This window comes from Crinia signifera, chromosome 4 (genome assembly GCF_055691185.1).
Source record: "Crinia signifera chromosome 4, ASM5569118v1, whole genome shotgun sequence".
Lineage (NCBI taxonomy): Eukaryota > Metazoa > Chordata > Amphibia > Anura > Myobatrachidae > Crinia > Crinia signifera.
The window spans coordinates 307,159,364-307,186,145 of record NC_139220.1 but is presented as its reverse complement, the minus strand read 5'-3'; the positions used below and the strand labels follow the sequence as shown (position 1 = coordinate 307,186,145).

The 26,782-nt window shown below is 42.4% G+C and overlaps 1 protein-coding gene across 1 annotated transcript in view; it reads left to right on the top strand.

Moving 5' to 3' along the window:
• The window catches only part of LOC146075782 (uncharacterized), a 31,592-nt gene extending 29,289 nt beyond the window's left edge, over positions 1-2,303 (top strand). The window contains exon 4 of the mRNA XM_083185371.1: positions 738-2,303. Coding sequence (XP_083041497.1) covers positions 738-1,497 — 760 coding nt within the window. The 3' untranslated portion in view covers positions 1,498-2,303. The remainder of the gene's footprint in view (positions 1-737) is intronic.
• The last annotated feature ends 24,479 nt before the right edge of the window (positions 2,304-26,782 follow it).

The following is a 26,782-nucleotide window of genomic DNA, read 5'->3' as shown; positions in this document are numbered from 1 at the left end:
GTAATCACAGGATTTTCATGGGGGGTTTCTGTACATGCACATATCTATATATACAGAAAAATACATTTTTTTGCTGGACCGTACAGATGTTTGGGGACAGTCTCGCATCCCTCCCAAGGGAGCAGTGTCCCACGTGGGGGGTGGGGGGGGGGGCAGTTGGGAATCCTACCATCTATTCCCTTCTGGCTGGGGAGACAACATCAATGCAGAGGGCAAAACCTGGGGGTGTGGCCTGAGGCCACAGCATCCCTGCAAGGCCATGCCCCCTTTTCATAGACCATGCCTCTTTTCCGGCTTTGCTGCATGACTGGCCCTCTTCCGAGCCACCAGAAGTTGGGAGGTGTGCAGGCACACACTTTTGTATATACTTTTGTATATATGTACTTTTATATACACACACATATACACACCATGTTCAATATATAAAGCAATACTATTACTGTAATAGTAGAATTACCTTTGTTACCTACAGCTATTTTTTTCCTGCAGGACAAATAAGTAATTGGATTTTCATTTGGAAGACATTTTGGAAAGCAACACAGATAAATCCACCTACTGACATCATTTTTTACACCACTGGAGGATTGTATAGTAGAAACCTTCCACAGCTAATTTGTTTTGATCTAATACATGATGAGTCTGACAGGAGAGAGACCACATCTGTGCTCTGAGTGTGACAAATGCTTTACATATAAATCAGCGCTTATCAGACATCTGAGGAGTCACACAGGAGAGAGACCACATCTGTGCTCTGGGTGTGACAAACGCTTTACATATAAATCACAGCTTCTCACACATCAGAGGAGTCACACAGGAGAGAAACCACATCTGTGCTCTGAGTGTGACAAATGCTTTTCATATAAATCAGATCTTCACAGACATCTGAGGAGTCACACAGGAGAGGGACCGCATCTGTGCTCTGAGTGTGACAAATGCTTTACACGTAAATCACAGCTTCTCATACATCAGAGGAATCACACAGGAGAGAGACCATTCACATGTTCTGAATGCAGCAAGTGTTATTCCAGAAAATCACATCTTCTTAGACATCAGAAGAGTCACACAGGAGAAAAATCAGTTACATGTTCTGAATGTAGCAAGTGTTTTACAGAAAAGTCATATCTTGTTAGACACCAGAGGAGTCACACAGGAGCGAAACCATTTAAGTGTTCTGAATGTACCAAGTGTTTTTCCCAGAGCAACCAACTTGTTATTCATCAGAGGAGTCACACAGGAGAGAAACCATTTAGTTGCTCAGAATGCAGCAAGTCTTTTGCACATAAGTATGACCTGAGTATACATCAGAGGAGTCACACAGGAGAGAAACCATTTAAATGTTCTGAATGCAGCAAGTGCTTTGCACAGAGAAACAACCTTGTTAAACATCAGAGGAGTCACACAGGAGAGAAACCATTTAGTTGCTCAGAATGCAGCAAGTGTTTTGCACGTAAGAATCATCTAGTTAGACATCAGCAAATTCACACTAGACAGAATTAATTTATATGCTCTGTATCTTGTCACTGTTTCTCAAGTTCCCTTGAATCACAAAGATGGCAATACTCCTAACTGTCCCACTTTCCTCGGGGCTGATTATGTTCAGGAGGGGGGACCCCCACACAATTTTATTTTAATTTTTTAACACATAATTGCACATTTCCTCAAATTCGCATATTTTCACGAGTAAAAATCGCACATTTCCCCAGAGTTCACGTCTCATAAAATATGCAAATTAGCAGCAAAAAATGTGATTTTAAAAAGAGCGATAATGAGCATTTTTGGAAAGTGCCTAAAAAAATCGCACTCTTTTAAAACAGGGAGACATTTAATAGGATGCGATGTTTAGTAAGGTCCCATAATCGCACCCTATCACATTTTTCAAAATCACATTTTTTTTGTGTCAAATTTGACTATTTAATGGAATGCGAATTAGCGGCTGAAAAATGTGATATGATGTAATTTTTTCAAGGTACCCATCAATATAATTATACCTCACATCATGTTAAATGATATGGTGATGTAAAAGTGTCCGTATAAAGGAGGGTTCTCAATGTGCATAACCTTTCAATTTATCAAAAATGCACACTCACATAAACTGCAGAATAGTGGGGACATATTTACCAATTTCAACATAATTACTAAGACATCACAACAACCGCACCAACCACCACAACGGCCGCCAATGCTGGAGGATGAAGCTGGAATTATACTGGAGACAGTGGAGTCTTTGGATCCTGTGGAGGAAGCAACACAGCCAGCCATCGCACAAAGGCCACCAAGCATCCTGCCACTCCAACATATCCCACTTACCCAACCAGCCCCTACAACCCCTACTGCAGATGAGCTGACAAGGTCATTAGACACCTTCATACACAAGCAGGTGGAGTTCATGCAAAACCAAAGTCATCAAATGCACAACATGCAGAAGTTTCCCAACAAATCCATAAGGTAGCCAACACTGTCTGATTAAGTGCTGGTGAACAAATACTTATAAATAAATAAAAAAAAACAAATAAAAGATGTTAAGTGTATATATAATTTTTTTAATTAGTCTTATTGTGGTCACATTCTCTCATGCACCATGTTTTTAACTAAGATTCCATAGCTTATGTTAGCCATTTCCCTAGATGATTAGTGACAGGTGTGTTGGTAGCTGCTCACCTATAAAAGCACAGTCTGCTGTGAGCTTCAGACCAGATAGCATGCCTGGTATCAAACATTGATGTGATAGCTATGTGTATTGCAGCCATTTTCAGCGATAGTGGTAGGACCTGCAGAACAGTGGGGTCCCTTGACGGGGGCTGCAGGCTTAAATGCATTGATCAATTCATGAACCAAATCTCCACTATTTATTATCAGTTAATTTAGTGTGTGCAGAGCCCCTTCAATGTCTGTTTAAACAATGTGGTCACAAGCCATAGGGCACCCCAAAACTAGGAAAGGTGAGTGCCGATGTTAAGTGTATATATATATATATATACAGACTGGATGCGGTCCAGCACTCTCCCCTCTCCAAGTAATAGACCTCGGTGCCCTCCAAGGGATCAGGATAGATAGAGCAATAATAGGTGGCACTCCAAGGATTTTCATATGCTTTTGTATTGGAACAAGACACCAACGTTTCCGGGCCCTGGCGCCCCTTTGTCAAGGTGAGTAGATTCACCAGGGCCCCGAAACGTTGGTGTCTTGTTCCAATACAAAAGCTTATGAAAATCCTTGGAGTGCCGCCAATTATTGCTCTATCTATATATATATATATATATATATATACACCAAACCATACGGCGGCACTCCTCCCAATAAACAATTCTTTAAGCAGTGATGATAATCAACGTTTTGAACTTTAATAGGCAGTTCTTCTTCAGGATACACAAAACACCATAGACACAGTACGCATATTTATACATACCACAGATAATTGACACCCGCCTCCAACGTCCATCCCGGCAGCCTCCCGCTGGCGTCCTGGCGTCCACGTGTGTTGCGCACAAAGTGCGCGTCATCACGCTGACAGTGACGTCCAGCTCCAGACGCCGAGAGGAAACTGGTTGTCATAACATCAATACAACAAAACACCAAAGTGTAATGAAACATGCGACAAGTGGAGAACGTAAACATCAAAGAATACAATATAGCATACAAAAATACATATAAAAAAGACCAATAAAAAACCGCATGAGCATGTAAGTATCAACTCGTACATCACACATTGGTAAGGGCTGTCAATAATCAAAACTTCATTTTTAAGCAGATGTATACAGAACAAGTATGGATGTGTACCCTATAAAACAAGATAAAGTACCCTATAGGAAACAGTGCAGCCCTCGAAATTCGTTTAAACCATTAGGTGCCAGCGTATTAAGGCGCTGGATCCACCAGGCTTCGCATTGCAATAACTTTAAGGACCTATTACCACCCCTCAGCGCTGCTGGCACATGATCAATGATCATATAACAGAGCGCGGGTATGGTGTGGTGTGCTTCTAGGATATGCCTAGCGACCAGCTGGTCACTACTGCCTTTCTCATATGCCTGCTTGATTGCATGCCTGTGTCCAGCCATACGCTCTTGCAGCGTACGGTCAGTCTTCCCAATGTAACTCAATGAACATGGACAGGTAATCATATAAATGATGTACTTAGTAGTACATGTAACCCTATGTCTAATGGCAAACCTCTTCCCACTAGAAGGGTGACAAAAGGAAGTACCACTAGTCATGGCTCTACATGTGATACAATTGAGGCATTTGAAGCAACCAGCACGTGCCCCCAAAAATTGTTCACTGCTACTTTGCTGTAATTTAGCAATGTCAGTTTTCACGACCATGTCCCGCACACTCCTGCCACGAGTGTAACAGGACATGATCGTGGTACCCGACAATTGTAATGCATTGTCCATTTGGACCAATGGCCACAATTTTTTCACACTCCTGTTAACCACAGGGCCAAACAGCCGATCCCCCCTTTAGGGGTACGTACCAGGCAGCTCCTACACGCCGAAGGTATAGGACGCGGCGAGGTGGCCAGTGCCAAAGGCAAAGGAAGGCGCGGCAGACCTCCCCTGAGAACATAGTCTTCAACCTTTCTACACATGTGTTGACACAAGCTGAACATAGTGTCTTATGTAAAGGACTATCGTTTGTTCCCACTGCAAGGTTCGATGAAATGCAATGGGAAATTGAAAAATATAAACTCAACAGGACATTAAAATTGAAAGAATACTTCAACAAACATGATGTTAATAAACCTGTGGTGATGTCGACTCCCGCTCTTGAAATTCCCCAGCAGCTGTTGAAATTACAACCGAGATCAGTATTTGAACCACTGTCTATGAATGCCAACATTAAAACGTTTATGAGTGCATTAGACCACAATGTGTCAAGAGATGTTATTACGAGTACTAAACCTACCAGTGGGGGATCCAATTTAACTAGAGATGAGCTTACTGCTTTGCGTGATCTCAGCTCATACACTGATGTCATCATACGGCCCGCTGATAAAGGCGGTGCCGTTGTATTACAGGATCTTGGTGACTACAAGAGGGAGATCATGAGGCAGTTATCTGATTTATCTGTGTATAGACCATTAAATAAGGATCCCACTAATGAATTTTCAGAGGCATTGAATAATATTCTTGATAGGTCTGTATGTGATGGTATTATTACGCAAGAGTTAACAGTAGCGTTGAAGGTGTCTAATCCTGTAGTGTCATTATTATACACGTTACCTAAAATCCAGCAGTTTCTCCTGCCAAGCTCCTTGTCTTGTAAATGAGGTGTAAATATTGCTAAAGTCACTTACTACAATGGGAAATGATAAATACACCCTGGCAGGGTAACACCTTGTATATTAATTAGATCACAGCAGCCTCTGGCATCCTGTTATATCACCAATGGAAGCCTTTGTTTAGTAGTCACCTATTGTCCAGGTAGAGAGTCAGCACTGAGATGTTCTACATATCAGCAGGAACTCTACAATGATTCACTGCTAATAATAACAAACATACATCATTTATTTATATCTATCTATCTATATACAAGATATCATTGAACTCACCATGTCTAGGTTGGGGTGTAGTTGCCTGTGACCACAACTCACTTTTGTACACTGAAAGGAAAAGCAATATTCTAATAATATGTAATGTTACTTTATACTAAATTGCTCCATAAAGATAGAGTGGCAGCTTTAGGCCACTTCTTAAACTCTGATGCTGGACCAATAGATATGTATGGCAGATTTATTATGGATTACTTAGAATGTATTAATTTAAATAATTATTTTCTGTCTGATGCATACTTTTTATTACAAGTACATGGGACCGCCATGGGCATAACAGTTTGCCCTAAGATTTGAAAATTTGCTTATGGGAATTTTTGAGAACCAGTAAATTTAAGGGAGTAATTTACTATACTAACTATGGCCAATAAAAAGGAGGAATAAGGTAATGAACTGCTTAACTAGACAAGCTGTCGTTATTAACATTGGTTAGCAAATATCTCAAAAGCAAAAAGAAAAAGGGTTCCTAATTTGGGGAGCTCACTGGATTAATCTATATGTGCAAGAATCGTTTTGTATGGAATCATTACAGACAAACAAATACTTTTTTATAAAACGTAACTTTTATTAGTATGCTAAAATTGCTAAAAGCCAGCGAAATATAGGGTTGAAAGTGAAAATTTTTGAAAATAATTAAGAGATAAAAATTTTGTGCACTCTTTTTTTGTTCTATGAGAATCTACTATGTTTTAAAGATTCTTATATTTAATGGGACTCCAAAAATAATTATCTGTGGGTTCTTTAATGGTGCTGATTATATACTAAGTCAGTTTACCATTATATCAAGGAAGGTAAGTAGCTTTTAGGCAATCTCATACAGTTTCAATCAACCCATACTTAAAGTTAATGATTCCATAAGAAATCTTTCCATGCTCAAGTACAGGGAAGCCGGGGCCAGTCTTGGGGCATGGACTCAGAGCAGATGGTGTAGGGCAGAAGTCTGGAGCAATGGGGTGTGCTGCCGCAAGACAGAGGTGCTGAGAAGGAGGTGGAATAGATATCCCCTATGAACCCAGGCGTGTGACATCTGTTCCGGTGTCCTCTCGGCGCCCTCCCGGTCCCGCATGTGGTGCACAGCTTGTCAGCTTGCAGAGACCCTGAACACAGGATGCTGATGCTGGGCAACAGGAAGTGCACTGCTGCCGCCCAGTCCCCTGATGAACCCCCACGATCTTAGAGGACAGTGGTACCCCTTGATGGGCAACCGCAATAAGTATGGATTTCATCACCAGGGCAACCCCTGCCTTCAAATAAGTTGAACCTTATATCTTGGTGAGCTGGGAAGGTGGGGTAGTCACACTTGGTGGGTAAAAGGGCTGCCCTGCCTGGTGTAACTGGGGGTCTGTCATTGCCGGGATCCCTGCTCCCTCACTGGCCTTGATGGGGATGCCCAGGACAGGAACAGTCTAGAATCCTTTTTGAGCTGCACATATTACCCACCCTCATTCAATGTTCCCTCTAATTTTACGAAGGCTGTGTGCGGCAAAAGATTTTGGCTGTGCAACTTTAGCAGGAAATTTTTATTTTTGTGCGTCACCTCTATATATAACTGGAAAACAACGTCCAGCATTTGTGTTAACTTTTCTTCAAAATGATATTAAACATTCAAAACACAGCACATGATGTAGTTAATGGGTGAAACATACATTGATTTAGCCCATTACTGCAAAAAGGGGACCACTGCTGCTTTTTGCGCTCTGTTCTACTGTCTGTGCGCATGCTCAGCGAATTGTGTGCACATGCACAGGTGCACAGCTTAGAGGGAACACTGCCCTCATTGCTAAAGTAGCACTGCTGAATACAGGGTAACCTTGCAGTTATACAGAAGACCCATACGATTGAGGCACAGGAAACCGCACCCACTCTGGCGCATGTGGCAAGCACCGGGGTGTAAGTCTCCCATTGAAAGCAAGTGGAAACATACCAAGTGAATTAATCCTATAATGCAGAAGTACCAGCTGAGATAATAAGAAGCAGTGGAAGTCGTGAGAACCCTATAGACTGTAAAAAGCTGTTTTTTACCCTCTGTATCATAGAATTGTAGAAAGGTGCCTTGAAAGCCCATTTGAGCTATTGCATGTAGCAGGAGGTGTGGACAAATAAGTTGGGGGGCACACGTAGCCCCCAAAAAGGGGGCAAAGAATAATAAAAGCTCTGTGTGTAACAGGGTGATACTTGATCCAGTAAGTCATTGGGTGAGAGCCATAAGATGGGTAAAACAGGACAGGCTGCAGCTGCTGCCAAGCTGGAAAGGTTTGCAAGAAGCAACAATCCCCAGACTAGGAATAAAGAAAAAGAAACACAATACTCACTGTCCAAATACCTCAGTATTATCAAAGTCTGCATTGGCACAGCCTATAAGAGAGACAATGTTGCAAAACCTACTGGACGCAATTAAAGGTAGTGAAGCCCGATTGGGAGAAAAAATTGAAAAAAACTCAAGCAGAAATAGATCTGTTGCTACAAGATGTACAAAAAGTTCAAGAGAGGGTAGAAGAGACTGAGCAAAGAATATCAAATAGGCAGTCCCCGATTGAGGCACAAGTAAAAGAACTAAAAAGTGCAGTTGTAGGGCTGCAGAGCCAGTTGTCAGAAATGGAAGGGCTGGCATGCCGCAATAATATTAGAATTGTGGGGGTCCCAGAAAGAACAGAGGGAGCTGTCCCTGAATAGTGGCTAGAAAACTGGATAATCAGTATCAGTATATTAAAACTCCCATCTCCTCCACAAAGTCCTCTGCCACCCTCCATCCCACCATGTTTTCTCCGCCACCTTCATCCCTCCTCCCACCCTGCTTCCTCCGCCACCTTCCTCCCTCCTCTCACCCTGTTTCCTCCACCACCTTCGTTCCCTTCTCCTCCCCAGCGTCTATTCTGCAGCCTGAGGGGCTGGGGACATAGCCATCAGCTCAGAGAGCCACTAGCCGCACTCCCTTGTGTGTTGTATATTAGTGTATTAGGCAGTGGTGTAACTATACATTTGGAGTCATCCCACCAGAAATTTCATCGCCCCCCCCCCCCCTTAAAATAAAACCTGCCGCCCTCCTCCAACCACTAACCCCACTGCTTACTCTTCTGCTCACCTCTGCCGGGACCCGCAGATATTCTTGTCTGTGGTCCCAGCTCTCCTCCTGGCAGGTTTCAGTTAATGAAAATGAGCCTCACAAAGTGGCTGCCCCTAACAGCAGACTATTTTTAAAGATGATAGAGGAGGCTTCCGCCTCCTCCAGCATCCTCAAAAAGTGTGTGCTGTAAGAAGGAGGACATTTTGTGAGGGTAATTTTCATTTGCAGGAGCCTGCCAGGAGGAGAGCTGGGACTGCAGACAAGTAACAAGTAGATTTTTTGGTCCCGTTGGCAGCAGAGGTAAGGTTGGTCCCAGGCGCTGGCACCAGTGCAATGCAGATAGCCCGGCAGACTCCCGGTGCCCACATTTAGGACCTCCCGGACTGTGGGGTCTGTGGGGCTATTGTTATGCCACTGGTATTAGGGGTCAATAGTAGCTGTATACTAGTGTATTAGGGGTCAATTGTAGCAGCTCCCCGTATGTCAGGAGAGCAACAAATATATTTATAAATAAAATGTCTGCTCTGCACAATATCTATGTCTCTTCTGCATGGATCCCCAGCTCCCATTCACTATTACATGACTTTCATCGGGCTGCTTCTATCCTATAGAATGCCATTCCCCGCACATTAAGACTCTCCACTTGCATCCAAACTTTCAAGCATTCCCTGAAAACTCCCCTCTTCAGGCAAGCCTATCATATTTAAGTTCCATATGCAAAACCCTCTACTTATGTATTATGTAGCTTGACCTACAAGCTATGTTATTACTGGTGCCTGTCCTTGTGTTTCCCTCCTATGTCCCTATAGATTGTAAGCTTGCAGCGGGATGCGGTCATTTGGTCGAATGCATTATGGTAGAATGTCATTACATCGAATCCATTAGGTCGAATTGCTAAAAGGTCGACATGATTCTAGGTCGACATGGGAAAAGGTCGAAATGATTCTAGGTCGAAAGGTCATTAGTTCGACAGGTCATTAGGTCGACAGGGTCATTAGTTCGACATTGTCTAGGTCGACCTTCACAAAGTCGACATGGGGTTTTTCACTGTTTTTTGAGCCGACATGCGCCGACAGGCGGTATTTCATGCCCTACCATCCACTAGGGCGTGGTGGGAGAATAAAATAGTGTGCCGAGCGTAGCGAGGCACCGTGCCCGACGCATAGCGAGCGCAGCGAGCGTTGCGAGGGGATGCAATGCACTTTAAACTGTGTCCATGTCGACTGTGTTGACATTCAGGTAAAAAAACAGTGAAAAACCCCATGTCGACTTTGTGAATGTCGACCTAGACAATGTCGAACTAATGACCCTGTCGACCTAATGACCTGTCGAACTAATGACCTTTCGACCTAGAATCATTTCGACCTTTTCCCATGTCGACCTAGAATCATGTCGACCTTTTAGCAATTCGACCTAATGGATTCGATGTAATGACATTCTACCATAATGCATTCGACCAAATGATCCGAACCCGCTTGCAGCACGGCCCTCCTACCTCCAAATCTGTCTGTTGTTACCCTGTTTGTTTATCTCATTACAATTGTAAAGTGCAACGGAATCTGCTGCGCTATATAAGACACTGTAAATAAATAAATAAATACTATTGCAGGGATATTATTGGACGGTTCATCCTACACAATGTTTATTACAGTCACTGGTGCAGAGGATCAAATACAGATGTTTCTCCTCCCTGGTCTTTAACAAGACAGGTTGATATAATACAAATTGTTACAATCATAAATTAAAATGTCCTCACATGTAATAATATTGAAGGGATTCAATTGTATTCTGCACAGCCGATCTCCCAACTAAAGTATTAGCATAATAATAAAAGAACATTCAATTATGACTCCTGATCTCCTAGATCAGGAGTCATAATTGAATGTTCTTTTATTACTATGCTAATTGCAGCCAAACAGAATGAATATAGCAATGTAACACAGATAACCCATCTGAAGTCATAAGCATGCGGTAAAAAGTGATATTTGGGCACCCATACAGGTCACTGTTCACATATTGCTGGAAGGTGCCATCAGATGTTTGTGCCCTAATACAACAACAATTGAATTACTCTCTCAGGTGACCAGCCCTGAAAGCTGCCACCACAGACATTTGTATAATCCCCATTGCAGGGATACAAAGAAACATGAGGAACACGTAATACATTCAGGTCCTCAGAGTATGTAAATGACTTCTGTCCAGTGTGGCTCCTCTGATGTATAACTAGATTATGCTTACTTGTAAAACACTTGCTGCATTCAGAGCATTTAAATGGTCTCTCTCCAGTGTGACTCCTCTGATGTGTAACTAGATGATGCTTACTTGTAAAACACTTGCTGCATTCTGAGCAACTAAATGGTCTCTCTCCCGTGTGACTCCTCTGATGTATAACAAGATGTGACTTTACTGTAAAACACTTGGTACATTCAGAACATGTAAACGGTCTCTCTCCTGTGTGACTCCTCTGATGGATGAGAAGTGCTGATTTACATGTAAAGCATTTGTCACACTCAGAGCACATATATGGTCTCTCTCCTGTGTGACTCCTCTGATGTCTGAGAAGCTGTGATTTATATGTAAAGCGTTTGTCACACTCAGAGCACAGATGTGATCTCTCTCCTGTGTGACTCCTCTGATGTGTGAGAAGCTGTGATTTATATGTAAAGCCTTTGTCACACTCAGAGCACAGATGTGGTCTCTCTCCTGTCAGACTCATCATGTATTAGATGAGAAACAAATTAGCTGCAGAAGGTTTCTCCTATGTATAAAATGAAAGTAGCTTTAGTGAGTCCCCCAGATACGCAGGAAGAAATGGTGTAGGTGGATTGATCTGACTGTTGTGTTGCTTTCCAAGGCGTCTTCCAAATGAGAATCCTGTTACTTATTTGTCCTGCAAGAAAAAATATATATTTTAAAAGCTATACTATTGTAATTTTACTTTCACTGTAATAGGGTTACTTTATATATAAAACATTATGTATATTTATATACCATTTTAAATATGTCCATGTCATTTACAATTTTTATATATTTTTTAGAATAATCTGTTTATTGAAAAATTTTGGGTCGGAGTCAAGTAATGGGGAAATCTCATGAGAGGGATGCAGCAGCAGCAGGAGACTGGGAGTTCCGATCAGCGGCAGCCACCGGAGCGTGGGATGGCTGCTGCAGTGAAATTTGTAGTGGCATTTTAATATATAGCCCCCTAAGGATTTTACCCAATTACAAAACGGCCCTTGCCACAAAAAAGGTTCCCCATCATTACTATAAAGGATGAGGTATTATCTTCAACAATACTTGAGATGTATTCCATATGATAGATATCCCGGATAGCTGCCGATATTGCAGTCATAGAGGGAATAGTTTGTGATTTTCAGTGACAAGCTATTTTAATTTTGACTGCACCAATCGTATGCCAAATGAGCTTTTGAGTTGGTTTCGGGATGTCTGGGAGGCTTTGAGGTAGTAAGAAAAACGAGAGGAAAACCGGGACATCTATCTCCCTTATGCACAATATAAAGCTTTCCAGAGACAAGTTATTCTAGAACATTCCCAGGAAATATGGAGCAGAATGCCTCTCAATCCACAAACTCTCCAGCAAGAGTTGGATGCATTTGGGAAAATGCGAGATATCCTCACAGGGGTCATATACCAACGGACATATAATCTGAAAGTATTTTCTCTATATCAAATTGCGGAGGATGCTGAGACTAAATTATGTTTTAGTTGATCCCATGTATCAGGGTCAAGTTGGACCCCGAGGTCTGTCTCCCAAGCCAATTTGTGTGAAATGCGGGTAGGGTCACCATGTTTGAGCTAATTTTGCTAAAGACCTTTAGAGGAGGAACGGTTGTAACAAAGAGATTCCAGTGTAGTCCAGTTCTAGTGGTGGATTTGTGTAAGTAATTAAAGGACATGTGAAAGCTGCGGAGCTGTAAGAATTGGCAAAAGCAGTGAGTGGGAATATTGTACTCTGTCTGTAGGTCAGCAAAGGATGGGAATAAATATGAGGGAGCTATATCTGTAATAAACAAAAAATCAATGTTAACCCAATAATTGAAAAAACATCTATCCTTTCCATCGGGAAAAGCAGGGTTATCCCAAAGTGGGAATAAGGCCAGTGGAGAGGATAGCAATGCATGAGACTTGGCTAATCAGTCACATAGGGCCAAAGTGAATGAGATAATTGGTGAGCTATTTGTATTTGTAGGCTGCAAATTATGTGTGAGCCAAAGTAATGTAGATAAAGAATGATGCTGAAGTAATTCTGATTCCAACTGTACCCATCTACATGAAGACTACATCCTACATCTACATCCAAGTCCCCCCTCCTTAGCACTATTGTATAAAATTTTCAGACGCACCCACGGCCTTCTTCCTGACAAAAGAAATTGTAAGAACGTCTTCTGTAAGTTCTGAAAAGAGTGTGCGGGTAACATTATTTGAAGAGCCTGAAAAGGAAAATTTAGACGGAGCAACACATTAATTTTTATAGCATTTGCTCTACCTGTCCATGAAATGAATTGTCCCAATCATCTAATAATATCTGTGGAGATTCCATTAATCAATCTAGGGTAGTTAGTGAGATATTTCATCTGGGTCTTTTATTTTCCAATCAATTGGAAGGTAGATGAAAGGGTGCTTTTCAGTGGAGGAGTGAGGTGGCCCCTTGTCCCACTATGATACCCCCCTCCGCAACATGGTGGTCCTATCTGGAATGGATGGCACCTAATAGTGTTGCGGATAACCGTGTCCTTGAGTCAGCGGCCATTTTCAGTTACTCAGATGTCCTGTTGGTCATCTTCCCTAGTGTTTCCTTTACTTTTTTTTTTTTTTTTAAATATTTTTATTCACAATTGAACAGAATTAAATAACAGACATTGTATTGCGTATTGTTCATACAGTTTCATCGGCATAGGCACATTGTACCGCAGCAAATCATGAATGAGTGATCACAGATATAGAATTCACCAGAGTGCATTTCTTAAACATGTTATGAGCATATCAGTTTAGATATAGCCTAGAAGGGTGGTTTACCTGTCGCTAAAACAGCCATGTTATACCAGGTAGATAAGTGGACAATTTTCCTTATAGTGTCCCTTTCACTTGCCGTGAGAGTTGCTACATAGGGTAGCCATATGTCAAAGAATTTCTCCGATCTGGTCTCCACATCCCCCATGCATTCGACCCAATCCATTTGGTACATATACATCAGTCTAGGCATACATAACGAAAATGATATGTCCTCTGGATGAATCCACCTAGAGAGTATGGTTTTCTTTGCTGCTGTCGCTATTCTAGCTAGCAGGAGTCTTGTGCCCTGTGCGAGTTTGGGGTTAAGTGAAGGAGGATAATAATTCCATAGCGCCCAGTTCATATTGATCTTGAACGTGATGTGTAGTGTATCAGTGATATATGCCTGTATCTTGTCCCAAAAGGTCTGTACTACCGTGCAGGACCAAAGGCAGTGCGTGATTTCTGCATTTGGTGAGGAACATTTAAAACAGTTTGAATTGTCTGCTATTCCAGTTATGTGTCTGAGCTTTGGAGTGAAATAAGCCCTGTGTAGGATTTTGTATTGCATTTCTGCATATGAAGCTGAAACCATTTGCTTGTTGAGTTTAACTGTGAGTCTGATTACATCCAGGGTGCTCAGGTCTGGCGATGTGTCTTGCCATTTGGAGAGGCCCGCGGTATTGGTGGTTAGGTCAATTTTCTTCCTGATGAGCTCATGTATTACTGATGTCGAAATTGACCTTCTCTCACTTGTAATTATCAGGTTATTTAGGGTGTTAGTGAATTCGGCCTTCGGTAGGGTGGGTAGTAGTTTGGTGATATAACTTCTGACTTGGAAGTATGCAAATATTGGAATGTGGATGTTTGGGAATTTTTCTTTTAAGTTTGATAGTGTAAGAATGGTAGTATGGTCTGAGTTGAGGAAGTGATGTATCAGTTGAAGGCCCTGATTATGCCATCTCTCATATATCTGATCTGGGGTGCCCTCTTGAAAGTCTCTATTCCCTGTCAGGGTTGAGAACAGAGACCGTGTGGGGCATAGTTTGGATCGTTGTCTCCATGATCGCCAGGCTATGTACGGGGTATGCAGCAGAGGGTTAGTTTTAATGTCCGTTTCTATAGTTCCCATTGGGGAGTGTAGGTGCGCCGCTAATGTGGAGTTGGGTAGAAATGCTTGGTCTATTACCCGATCTACATAGTGATTGGTTCCCTGTATCCAGTCCAGAGCGTACCTCATGTTTGATGCTAGTGCATAGTCCTGAATATTAGGGAGGTTAATACCTCCAAGAGATAGGGGTTGCTGTAGCTTGAATAGCGCAATTCTCGGGCGTTTGCCTGCCCATATAAATTTTATGAGAGCTCTATTGATTTGCATGATATCATGCTTATTTATAAGATATGGCAGCATCTGGACCGGGTACAGGAGGCGGGGAAACGAGACCATTCTGTATAGCTGACACCGTCCCAGGTACGAGAGGGGTAGGTGCTGCCATTTAGCAAAATCTGCCTTTAATTGAGAGATGTGGTGTGAATAATTGATGGAGTATATATCAGATACCTGTCTAGGGAATTTCAGGCCTAAGTATGTCAGGCAGTCCTGTGTCCACCGAAATGGGAACTCATATGTCCACCCCTGCATAGCTTCTGGACACAACGCCAGGGCCTCTGTTTTGTCAAAATTGACTAGGAATCCGGACACCCTGTGGAAGTCTGACATAGTCTGTTGAAGGCTCAGTATGGCCTCTTTTGGGTTACTGATGTAAAGTAGCAAGTCATCAGCAAATGCTGACACCTTTATCTCCAACCCCCCGATTGGGACCCCCCTCCAGTTCCCGTCTTTCATAAATACCCTAATCAGTGGGTCTAGGGCCAGGTTAAAAAATAGTGGCGAAAGTGGGCAGCCTTGGCGTGTCCCTCTTGATAAATTGAAATTTGCAGAATTAAGGCCATTTACCATTATGTGTGCTGTAGGGCCTGAGTATAGCATACGGAATACGTTCATGAATCCCTCCCCAAACTGCTGAGTCTGTAAGACTCTTAAGATATGTGACCAGGAGACCCTATCGAACGCCTTGTCAGCATCACAGCTAACTATAATAGTGTCCTTGGATGAAAGTTGGTTCGACTTATGCATGGCGGCAATTAATAATCTTGTGTTGTGCACTGAGGTTCGTCCTCTCACGAATCCGTTTTGGGCCGGGTGGAGAATCCTCGATAGTATGGGTTGGAGTCTCTGAGCTAGTAGTTTAGTGAAGAGTTTAAGATCTTGATTTAGCAGGGATATGGGCCTATATGATTGCACTTTTGAGGGGTCTTTCCCCGGTTTGGGGAATACTACAATCCTAGCTTCTGTGAATCTGTCCGGTGGGGGATTGCCTGATAACATGGAGTTGAAAAGGGAGGTAATGTGGGTTAGTATCTGATCGTGGGCCATTTGATAGAACTCAGCCCCTAATCCATCAGGACCTGGGGATTTGCCCTTTGTCAAGGATTTGATTAGGGGTGATATTTCTAGTTCGGTGACAGGGGACATCAAAGATTCCCTTTCCTCTGGGGTAAGTGTGGGTGAGTCAGCTAGTCTAAGGAAGTCCAGTCCCTCTGTGGGGTTGTCTGGTGGGGCTGAGTACAGCTGTTCATAGTAGTCCTGGAAAGTAAGCAGTATTTCCTGTGGGTTGTCTACTAGGGATCCCCTGGGGGACTGTATTTGTAGAATCTGTGATGGGGTTGTATGTGTGCGAATTAAATTGGCCAATAGTCTCCCTGCTTTATTGCAACCTCGAAAGTATCTGTTTCGTTGAGCGTTGTGTGTGAATTGTGCTCTTTCGGTACATAGGGCATCATAAGCTTGTTTGGCCGTTCGGTATGCAGTCTGATTCTCCTCTGTGTTGTTTAATAGCAAAGCATTATAGGCTTCTGATAGTCTGGTACTGCATATTTCTATGGCGCTTCTCAGCTTTTTGCGTTTCCTGGACACATATTCTATGATTTGTCCCCTGATCACCGGTTTAGCCGCTGCCCAGAACAGGTTGATATCCTGTTCATGTTCCGCATTATCTCTCTGATACATATTAATTGCATGCTTCAGATGTGTGTGGAAGTCAGAGGAATTAGCTAAATTGGAGGGGAACCTCCAATTATATGTAGTCGTTATTGGATCTGTGAGGGACAGTGTGAACCACACTGGGGCATGATCTGACAATGTTATGAGATTGATCCCAGCATCAATAACCTTATGGAATAATGGTTTAGACAGTAACCAGTAATCAATTCTGGATGAGGAGTGATGTGGGTGGGAGTAGAATGAGTATTCTCTAGATACTGGATATCTGCATCTCCACGGATCGCATAGGTTGAGGTTATTGGTTAGTATATTAGTAGGGGCAGCATCATCTCTCATTCCCTCCCTCCCCGTTCCCGTGGACCTATCAAGGACTGTACACAGTTAAAATCTCCTCCCATAATCATCTCCCCTTCAGCCCACTGTAATAGTTTGGAATAGATCGATGTATAAAATAGTTTGTGTTGACTGACAGGGGCATATATATTAATCAGCGTGTATATCAAGCCAAACATTGTGATCTTTATGAAGATAAAGTGACCTTCTGGGTCTGACCATACATCCTTTATGGTGTAGGGGAGGTGTTTGCGGAACAGTGTAGCCACCCCCCTGCGCTTCGAGGTATAAGATGCGGCTTTGAATTCCCCCAACCAAGTGTCTCTTAAAACGTTAACATCTCCTATGTTCCAATGGGTCTCTTGAAGGAATACTATGTCTGGCTTAAGCCTCTTCAAGTGAGTCATAATCTTCCGCCTTTTAATTGGGGTGTTAAGCCCTTCTACGTTCCACGATATGAACTTTAATGATCGCTGCACTCTAGTGATACTATCTGTTGTAGTAGTTGTTTCTATCCTATACCTGTCTTAGGTTTAACCATTCTGTAACCATTTCTATTTTTGGTCCTCCCATCCGTCCCAGCGAGCGGACTAGAGGACCTGGTGATAATTGTACAATGGCCCACTGTGCCCATGGGGTATTGGCATTTCACATATACAATACAATAAAACATTGAACAAACATTTTTGGACCTTTTTCGGAACCCATACTGCGACCAAATGTGTCGCAAATCAAAGTAACGTATCTCTGAACACTGCAATCGTGTGCCCACACATGGTTGTGTCGGGCCTATCGTGCAAAACACATAACTGAACAACAAAACACTGTAAATTGAAGGCAATTGGAATATATAGTGAATTATTCTAGTCAATAACCTGAACATGAGTATCACGTAAAAGGATATAGTGACGGAAGTCCTTTTCCATCTTGAAGGGTCAGTCCGCATCTGACATGCGGGAGGCGGGTTCATCTTTAAGAGAGTCTATGAAATTTTTTGCTGCCAGCGGAGTGTCCAGAAAGTAGGAACGCCCCTCATGAATTACTCGGAGCCTTGCCGGGTAGAGTAGAGCAAATTTGCGGCCCATTTCAAATAGCTGCTTGCAAGCCGGTGCAAATTCTCTTCTTTGTGCGGCGACTAGGAAGGAGAAGTCCTGGAACAGCAGCAGTTTAGCTCCTTGGTATTGCAGACCCTTGCATTTCCTGTATGCATCCAAGAGGCGGACTTTGTCTGCATAGTTGAGTATACGCATTATAACCGGTCTTGGTCGGTCTTTATTGGTCTGTCTGTCTGGCCCTATACGGTGGACTCTCTCTACCACTAGAGGGCCTCCCTGTGAGGTAAGGCCCAGCTCTCTGGGCAGCCACTCCGCCACCAGCTGCATAAGTTCTGAATTCCTTACCGATTCTGGCAGTCCTATGATGCGTACATTGTTCCTTCTGTTCCTGTTCTCCAGATCTTCGAGCTTGTCGTGAATGGTGGTTACCAACTTCTCCTGTTGGGTTATCACTGCTTTTGATTTCTCTAGCTCGTCCTCCAAGTCGGAGATTCTCTGCTCCGCTTCCGACAGCCTCTGAGTATGTTGTGTCAGCTGGGTGAGAGTCGAATCTATAGATTCTTTTATTGGGGCAAGTTTTTGATCTAAGAGTGTTGCCAGGATGGTTTTGATATCTTGTGTCGACAGTTGCGTTAAAGTCGGATTGTGGTCTGTATCCGGGTCTTCCTCTTGCGCTGACATAGGGGAGTTTGGGGTGGATCTAGGGGCTGCCACCTTCCCTCGTCCCTTACTCTGTTGGCTACTCTTTTGAGCCCGTTGTGGCTTAGCCACAAATTTGTCCATGGTAGTGAGCATCAGCACCTGCGTATGTGTTGGCTACGCTTGGGTGATGGGTACTAGGATTCCCCGCAGCTCCTCCGTCCAGCGGCAGTAAGCTATGTGGGTGATCCTTGACGCTGCACTATGTTAGTAGAGCTTTGTAGCGTGTCAGCACTGCTTCAGATCTGGGTTTTAAGTTCTGAGTTCAGAGTTCAGAGTTCAGGGGCGAATTGGAGTAGATTGAGACCAATTGGGATATTTTGATTTGAAGTGGTATAAAGTAGAGTAAGGTAGGGTGAGGTAAAATGGAGTGGGGGGGACAGGGAGAGGGAGTATTACAGCTGCTGCAGGTGGTCTTATGCTGTAGTGAGCTGAATCAGGCCCCTCTGTATGTGGCTCAGCGGGGGGGTTTTGTACAGTCAGTCCTCTGAGTGCGTTTTACAGCACCTCTCCTCGCGTTTGTTTCTTGCAGCTATGCACAGGCTTTTGGGCTGGGGCTCAGTCCCTGCTCTCCTCCCCGTAATCTGTCTGCTACCAGGTCTCGGGCTTTGGGCCTGGCTTCTATAGCCTCCCCCTTCTGTCTGCTCACCTCGTGGGGGGGGGTTGGAGAGGTATCAGGATGTCCCTCTCTTGGCAGTGGCTTGCGGTGTATCAGGCGACACCTCCGGCGTCCCTGGCCGTCACCTAACCTGAGGCCGCGGTCCCGGCTCGCGTGTGGGCCGCAACTCGGCGCTCGTATTTCGGAGCTCCGAAGCGGCTATGTCAGGGTTCCCTCACCTGTCTTCTCTCCTCTCGTGGGGTTGGGGTGATGCCCGGGCGCTCCCCTCCTGTCCGGGGCGCGCGGCGTGACAGACGGCGTCTCCGTCGTCTCCAAACTCGAGGCCGCGGCTCCGGCCTCCGTGTAGGCCGCAACCTCGCGCTCGCACCTCGGATCTCCGGTGCGGCTGTGGCGGGTATCTATCTGTTACTCCGTCTCTCCCCTTGCCGGACTGGCCACTGATGCTCCTCTGATGGGGTTTTGACTGGTGTTAAACGGGGTTTTCTCAGGTTCTCCCCGGAGCCCTGTGGAATGGCGTCTGTTCCGTCCAGTCGCTGGCCACGCCCCCCCTCATAGATAACTTTATCCCGAGTCCTCCTGCGCCTGTTGCCTTGCCGCCCGGGTGCCCCGGGGGACGGGGTAGGACGGAGAGAGAGCTCCTTTACTTTTTATTTCACTACTCCCCCTCCCATTTAAGCATTATTTCACTTTACAGTTAATCATTGGTCTCTTTAGCTCTATTTTCCACTAGTATACACCATGACTTTAAATATAATGTCGTTAAATGTAGACTGTCTGAACTCGCCACGTATGTGCACCATGGCAATACAATTCATAAAAAGCAGAAGATAGACATATTATTATTGCAAGAATCGCACTTAAAATCCCCACACCCCTCAGTGGCCTCTCACACATTTCCTCAGGCCTTTTATTCATCTTCTACAAAAAAGCACTGTTACATTATTGCACAACTCATTGGCTTGTATATTAGAACACTCCTATTTGGACCCAAAGGGTCGTTTTAATATTTTGGTTCTTCATTTAAGCCATTCCCTTCTGACTATTGCATCAATATATGCTCTGAATATGGAGCAGAGTGCCTTTCATAAAGACTTCTAGCTAAGGGAAGAGTTGTTATCAGAGTTGTTATCGGAGGTGATTTTATTTTTTAGAGGTCATCTATTAGATGCCTTGAAAAAGACTAATAACTAGTTGAAACGCGTTGGGTGCTATATTATATTTTATTTTTCCTGAGTGTGTCACCCACCACAGTCCACGGACCTGCTATTGGTGAGCAATCCCCAGGTTTTTCTATAATCTGATTGCAGAATCTTTGTACAGTGGTATGTCATCCATGTGACTCCCTGGTAATGTGTTTATCCATACTAATTTTTAATGAACAGTGTTGTTATGGAACAATAAACAGTTTTTTACTGAAGTACAATCTGGCTTGATTGTCTCATATGGACACAAAGAAACCATTATAGGAGGAGACCGGGCCTAGTACAAGTAAGCATACATATGAGATGATTTCCTGAGTACATAAAAAAGGAGAAAATTTGTGTGAAAGAAACCTTTATAAGTTTCCCGATATCCTGTGGGATGTAAGCTGAGTGTGAGTATCAATCAATGTCTCTAGTCTCACGGCGGTGATACCATACATATAGAAAAGAATACACCATTCCCTATAAACTCTGGGATAAGAAGGACCTGCATTTACAAGAAAAAACTGTGTATAAGGACTACTACACTATGTATATGTTTTCTTTGTTTACATATGAGGAATATAATATAAAAGAAGGTGAGGATGAGATCACTTCTATCTATGATTACAAGACCTGCCTCTAAAAAGTTGGTTTAAGGTAATTTTGCCAAATTGTATTAATTTGTTACTTGAGAGCAATTAGGAATCAAGCTTATGGATCAGACCGGTCTCAATGCTGAGAGTATTATATAGTGACCTACATCTCACATATTATTTATTTACTAATTGTGTGGTAAATTATGTATAAGGTTAAATCATTGGTCACTTTTGTAAAACAAAACCATCGTAAATAATCCAATTAGTAGTTTGATGGTCATAGATAAAAATGCATCTTCGTATGGTTATTCAAGAAGGAATTCCTTCATTACTACAATAATGAGACAGAAGACTTTACTGCTGCTACATTACTGGCTTATACAAAGGGTGACATTTAATAGGATGAGATATTCAGTAAGTGAGAGATTTGGTAAGAAATCTTCAGGTTTTTAAATCGGCAATCATTAACACAGTAAAATCAAACTGCTTTAGCAGTGTAAATGATCGCCGCTTTAAAGAAAAAAACTGGAGATTTCTTACCAAACCTCTCACTTTCTGAATCTCTCATGATATTAAACTTCCCCCAATGTCACTGACAAACTAGAAATTCATATTAATATGTTTACACATTTATTTTGAACTCACAGTGATTGTCATACTTCTTCAAGTATATCTTACCATACAGTGTTCCATATGATAATGTAAAATTGTGTAATATACTGTAATATCTTCATATTTGTAGAAGTTATTTGCAGTGTGTTATTTATCAATAGATATCACAAATATAGACTAAAACTTGATAAAAAGACAATATCTGTACAATAATATCTACAGAGGTTTGTTCATGTATCAGTATTTTCTTATGTATAATGTAATAACCTTACTCTGGGGATCCTTCCTCTGTCTCTCTCTTACTCCTCCGTCCTCCCAGCTCTCCAACCAGTAACTGATCCAGCAGCTGCTCCATCAGCTCCCAGTGGCCTGATACAGCCTATTTATAGTCACTCCTCCCCAGTAGTTCCCAGGATGCCCTGCAGGAATTATTACACTGAGAGGTGACATGTAAATTAGGGTCACATAACATTAGTATTTAGTTTTTCACCACAGCAGTTTCTCCTGCCCAGCTCCTTGTCTTCTAAATGAGGTGTAAATATTAATAATGGTGTAAACTTACTACAATGGGAAATGCTAATTACACCCTGGCAGGGTAACACCTTGTATTTTAATTAGATCACAGCAGCCTCTGGCATCCTGTTATATCACCAATGGAAGCTTTTGTTTAGGAGTCACCTATTGTCCAGGCAGAGAGTCAGCACTGAGATGTTCTACATATCAGCAGAAACTCTACAATGATTCACTGCTAATAATAACAAACATGCATACATATAATTTATGTATATCTACTGTATCTACTGTATCTATATACAAGATATCTCTGAAATCACCATGTGTAGGTTGGGGTGCAGTTGCCTGTGACCACAACTCACTTTTGTACACTGAAAGGAAAAGCAGTATTCTATTAACATGTAATGTTACTTTATACTAAATTTCTCCATAAAGATAGAGTGGTAGCTTTAGGCCACTTCTTAAACTCTGATGCTGGACCAGTAGATATATATGGAAGACTTATTATGGATTACTTAGAATGTATTATTTTAAATAATTATTTTCTGTCTGATGCATACTTTTTATTACAAGTACATGGGACCGCCATGGGCATAACAGTTTGCCCATAGATTTGAAAATTTGCTTATGGGACAATAAAAAGACGAATAAGGTAATGAACTGCTTATCTAGTCAAGCTGTCATTATTAACATTGGTTAGCAAATATCCCAAAAGAAAAAGAAGAAAGGGTTCCTATCTTGGGGCATTTACTGGATTAATCTATATTTGTAAGACTCGTCTTGTATGGAATCATTACGAAATTATACTTTTCTTTATCAAATGTAACTTTTATTAGTACATATGCTAAAATTGCTAAAAGCCAGCAAAATATAGGGTAGAATGTGAAAAGTGTTGAAAATAATTCAATTTTTTTTAGATTAAATTTTACGCACTGTGTTTTTGTTCTATGAGAATCTAGTCTGTTTTAAAGATTTTTATACTTAATGGGACTTCAAAACAATTACCTGTGGGTTCTTTAATGGTGCTGATTATATAGTAATGGACCCCATACATCAGCAATCACAATTAATTGCTTCTCAGATCCAGTTATTTTTTTCCCCCCAGATTAATGGTTTATTCAATCTATGTGACTTGCCCACACATTACAGATTTGTTTCAGTGATCGGCAGATTTTTCCTGTTATAATTCCCACACATACAAAAATGAAACTTCAATAAAACTTCATGTTTTTAAACATGTATAAAAATCTGATTCAGCAATCGATTGGTGATCCCTATTAATTTTTGATTGGGATTGCCAAAAGGGGGAGACCACACATTAAAGATTAATTGTGACAATCATCTCCAGAACGGAGGATTGTCACAATTAATCGCTGATGTATGGGGCCCATAAGTCAATATACCATTATATCAAGGAAGGTAAGTAGCCTTTGGGCAGTCCCATACAGTTTCAATCTACTACATATTAATCATTCCATAAGAATTCTCTTCATGGTCAAGTACAGGGAAGATTAATATTTCTGTCAGTTGTAGTCATATACTTATAATCCTTACTCTGCCAACAGTTCAATGTATGTTTCATTCATTCCCATTCACCAATATATGACACATCCCACACTCCTATTGTTGTAAATAGTTACAGATTGTCTGTTCTCTAGAATATGCCGAATTGTGTGGTTTTTGTTCAATTTAAATGAATAGATGTGAAAAGATGTGAAAACTTAAATTGATAACATCGTGCGGTTTCTGTGCTGTTTATTAGAAAATGCTTTCAATTTTATTTTGTATAATATCTGGCAGCACATTAAAATAAATGTATATTATATATTATATATTGTCACAGTGTCCGTTGTTTTTTTCATATGTAGCTACATTTATGTATGGCTCTAGCTTTGATACAGTGTTGCCACTTATTGCAGATTCTCAGTATAGCCGCACTAAAGTTAAATAACATAAGAGTGTTTGGCTGTAAACTCATACAGTTAATTCCTGTACACAGACAGGTTATGGATACAAACACATTTAGGGGGAAATTTACTAAAGGAAATTTGTAAAAATAGGTGTATTTGTATCCAGAAATACACTTATTTTTTACATTTACTATCCCGAAAATACGGCAATTCGTATTCTTATTGATAGCACATCAAGACGACTACGAATTGCCGTATTTTTTGGGATAGTAAATGTCAAAAATAAGTGTATTTCTGGATACAAATACACCTATTTTTACACCTATTTTTACAAATTTCCTTTAGTAAATTTCCCCCTTAATCTCTGCTTAGTTTGTTTATTCTTCTGTGGTTTGTGGATCAGCGTCCCCAACCCCTTCGCCCTGATTGATTATGCTACCAGAAATGGAAGCTTTTATTTCAGTATGTGCCGCTGGTTGTGTATAGATTCTTTCTCAATCAAACATGTGACTTAATGACGCAATTAGTCAAGTGCTACTTACGTTTGTGATGTGTCTTCCTCTTTTTTTTTTTAATTCTGGATTTTCTTTATACATGTGCTCATTAAATCTTTCATTGTGCTCACTCCTGTATTGTGTGCTAATGTGATTGTGTTCTTATTGTCCATTTATATTGGTTACCAACCATACTTGCACAGTGAATAAAATACTATTTCTCTCTATTACTTATTATTTTAATTATTACTTTTCTATAGAATTATAATCTCTTTAATCGTGTTTATATGGGCGCTTGGGCCGAGACGCCTCACCCCAACCACATGCTTATGTACATTATGTGCTATTAACAGTCATACATCCTTTTATTGATGTCCTACCCTCACCCCCCCCTACCTCCCCCCCGGCCCTTAGGTTAACTTAAGTCAGTTATTTGCCCATTTAATCAGGCAATTATTAATAGCTACTATTTTATGTGGGGTTGATCTGTTCCCTCATTCAGGTTCCTGTGTAGCCTAGGGTCCCTTTTTGGTCAATTGGCCACCATGGAGGCCGTCACTCTGTCCCATATTTTATGGAATTTCTGGACCGTGCCCCTAGCCATATGGACGTATCTCTCATGGGCCCTTATTCTGAATCGTGCGGTACGGCCCGCGTGCGGCCGTACCGCCGATGTTTTCAGTCTGCACATGCGCAGAGGTCAATCTGCGCATGTGCAGCCCAATTCGCCGCAGACGTAGTTCGTCCGCCGCAAAGGGGGCGTATAGGGGCGTGAGGGGCTTCATACCCTCATTTCCCTATGCATACGCCCCGCGTTTCATGGGCGTTCCCATGCAAACGCGGGGCGTATGCATGCTAATGAGGGTATGACGCCAGTGATGGGGGCGGGAAGCTGACGTCGCCGGATGTCAGCTCTCAGCCCCCATACAAGCTATCACACGGACGATTGTCCGTGTGGTCTCAGCTTGCGGGACCTGGTGGGGCGTGCGGCCCTGCCTTCGATGGTCGCCGACCATCGAATGCAGGGGGCAGCTCCCACCATGGTGGAGGCGTACGCCCCACCATTTTCTTGCGGATCGCCAGCCGTCCGTGTACGGACGGCCGTGGCGATCCGTATCGTGGGCGGGGATTGGTTTGTGCGGCCGGAGCACCGTGTGCGGCTCCGGCCGCACAGATCTGAATAAGGGCCATGGTCCTTAGTGGCGTGTACCAATGCTAGCCATGCGTCTAAGCTGGGCCCCTCTTTTGCCATCCACTTTCTGGCAATGCATATCTTGGCCAGGGTGCATAGCTGTATCAGTAGTAGTTTATCGCCGTTACTTAGTGATGTATTCTCTAATACGGCTAGGATACATGTGCGAGGGGTGCATTCATTTTTGGGTAGCTTCTATCACCCCTGTCCAGAATGCTGGGGCATTCCCATAGTAGGTGCCAGAATGAACCCGTGATAACTACACATTTCGGGCATCGAGTGCTTTTTGTACCCCCAAATTTGTACATTTGTTCTGGTGTTATATATGTCCTATGGATTATAAACAATTGGACCTGTTGAAACTTGGCTTAATTTGTGGCTTTACGGATGTTACTCTCTGCTTCCTCCCAATCCTTCTTTGTTATTCCCCCCAGATCCCTTTCCCACTTATCCTTCAATTCCACTAGCCCCTTATCATGTGATACCTGAGTCAGGGCCTTATAGAAGAAGGAGACCTCATGCCTTTGGGGATATCTGATGACCAATTTCTTAGTTAACGATTCTTTTATGATGGGATTTATGTTTTCAAACTGAACTTCCAGGGCATGTCTTATCTGCAAATATCTGAAAAGATCGTTGTTTGGTAGCGAGAATTCAGTTTTCAAGGGCTGAAAAGTTCTCAGGTTCTCCTCCTCATATAACTGCCCTAATCCATTTATTCCTTTTTGTACCTACACTTCTTGTACCTGTAATTCTCTCAGTTCTAACAGATGGAGGGCATTGGGTACTTGTGTATTATAATGGTGCCCATCGCATACCATAAGGCATACGATGGTGTGCAATGCGATGCGATGCGATACGATGTTAGCCAATGTTAAACAAT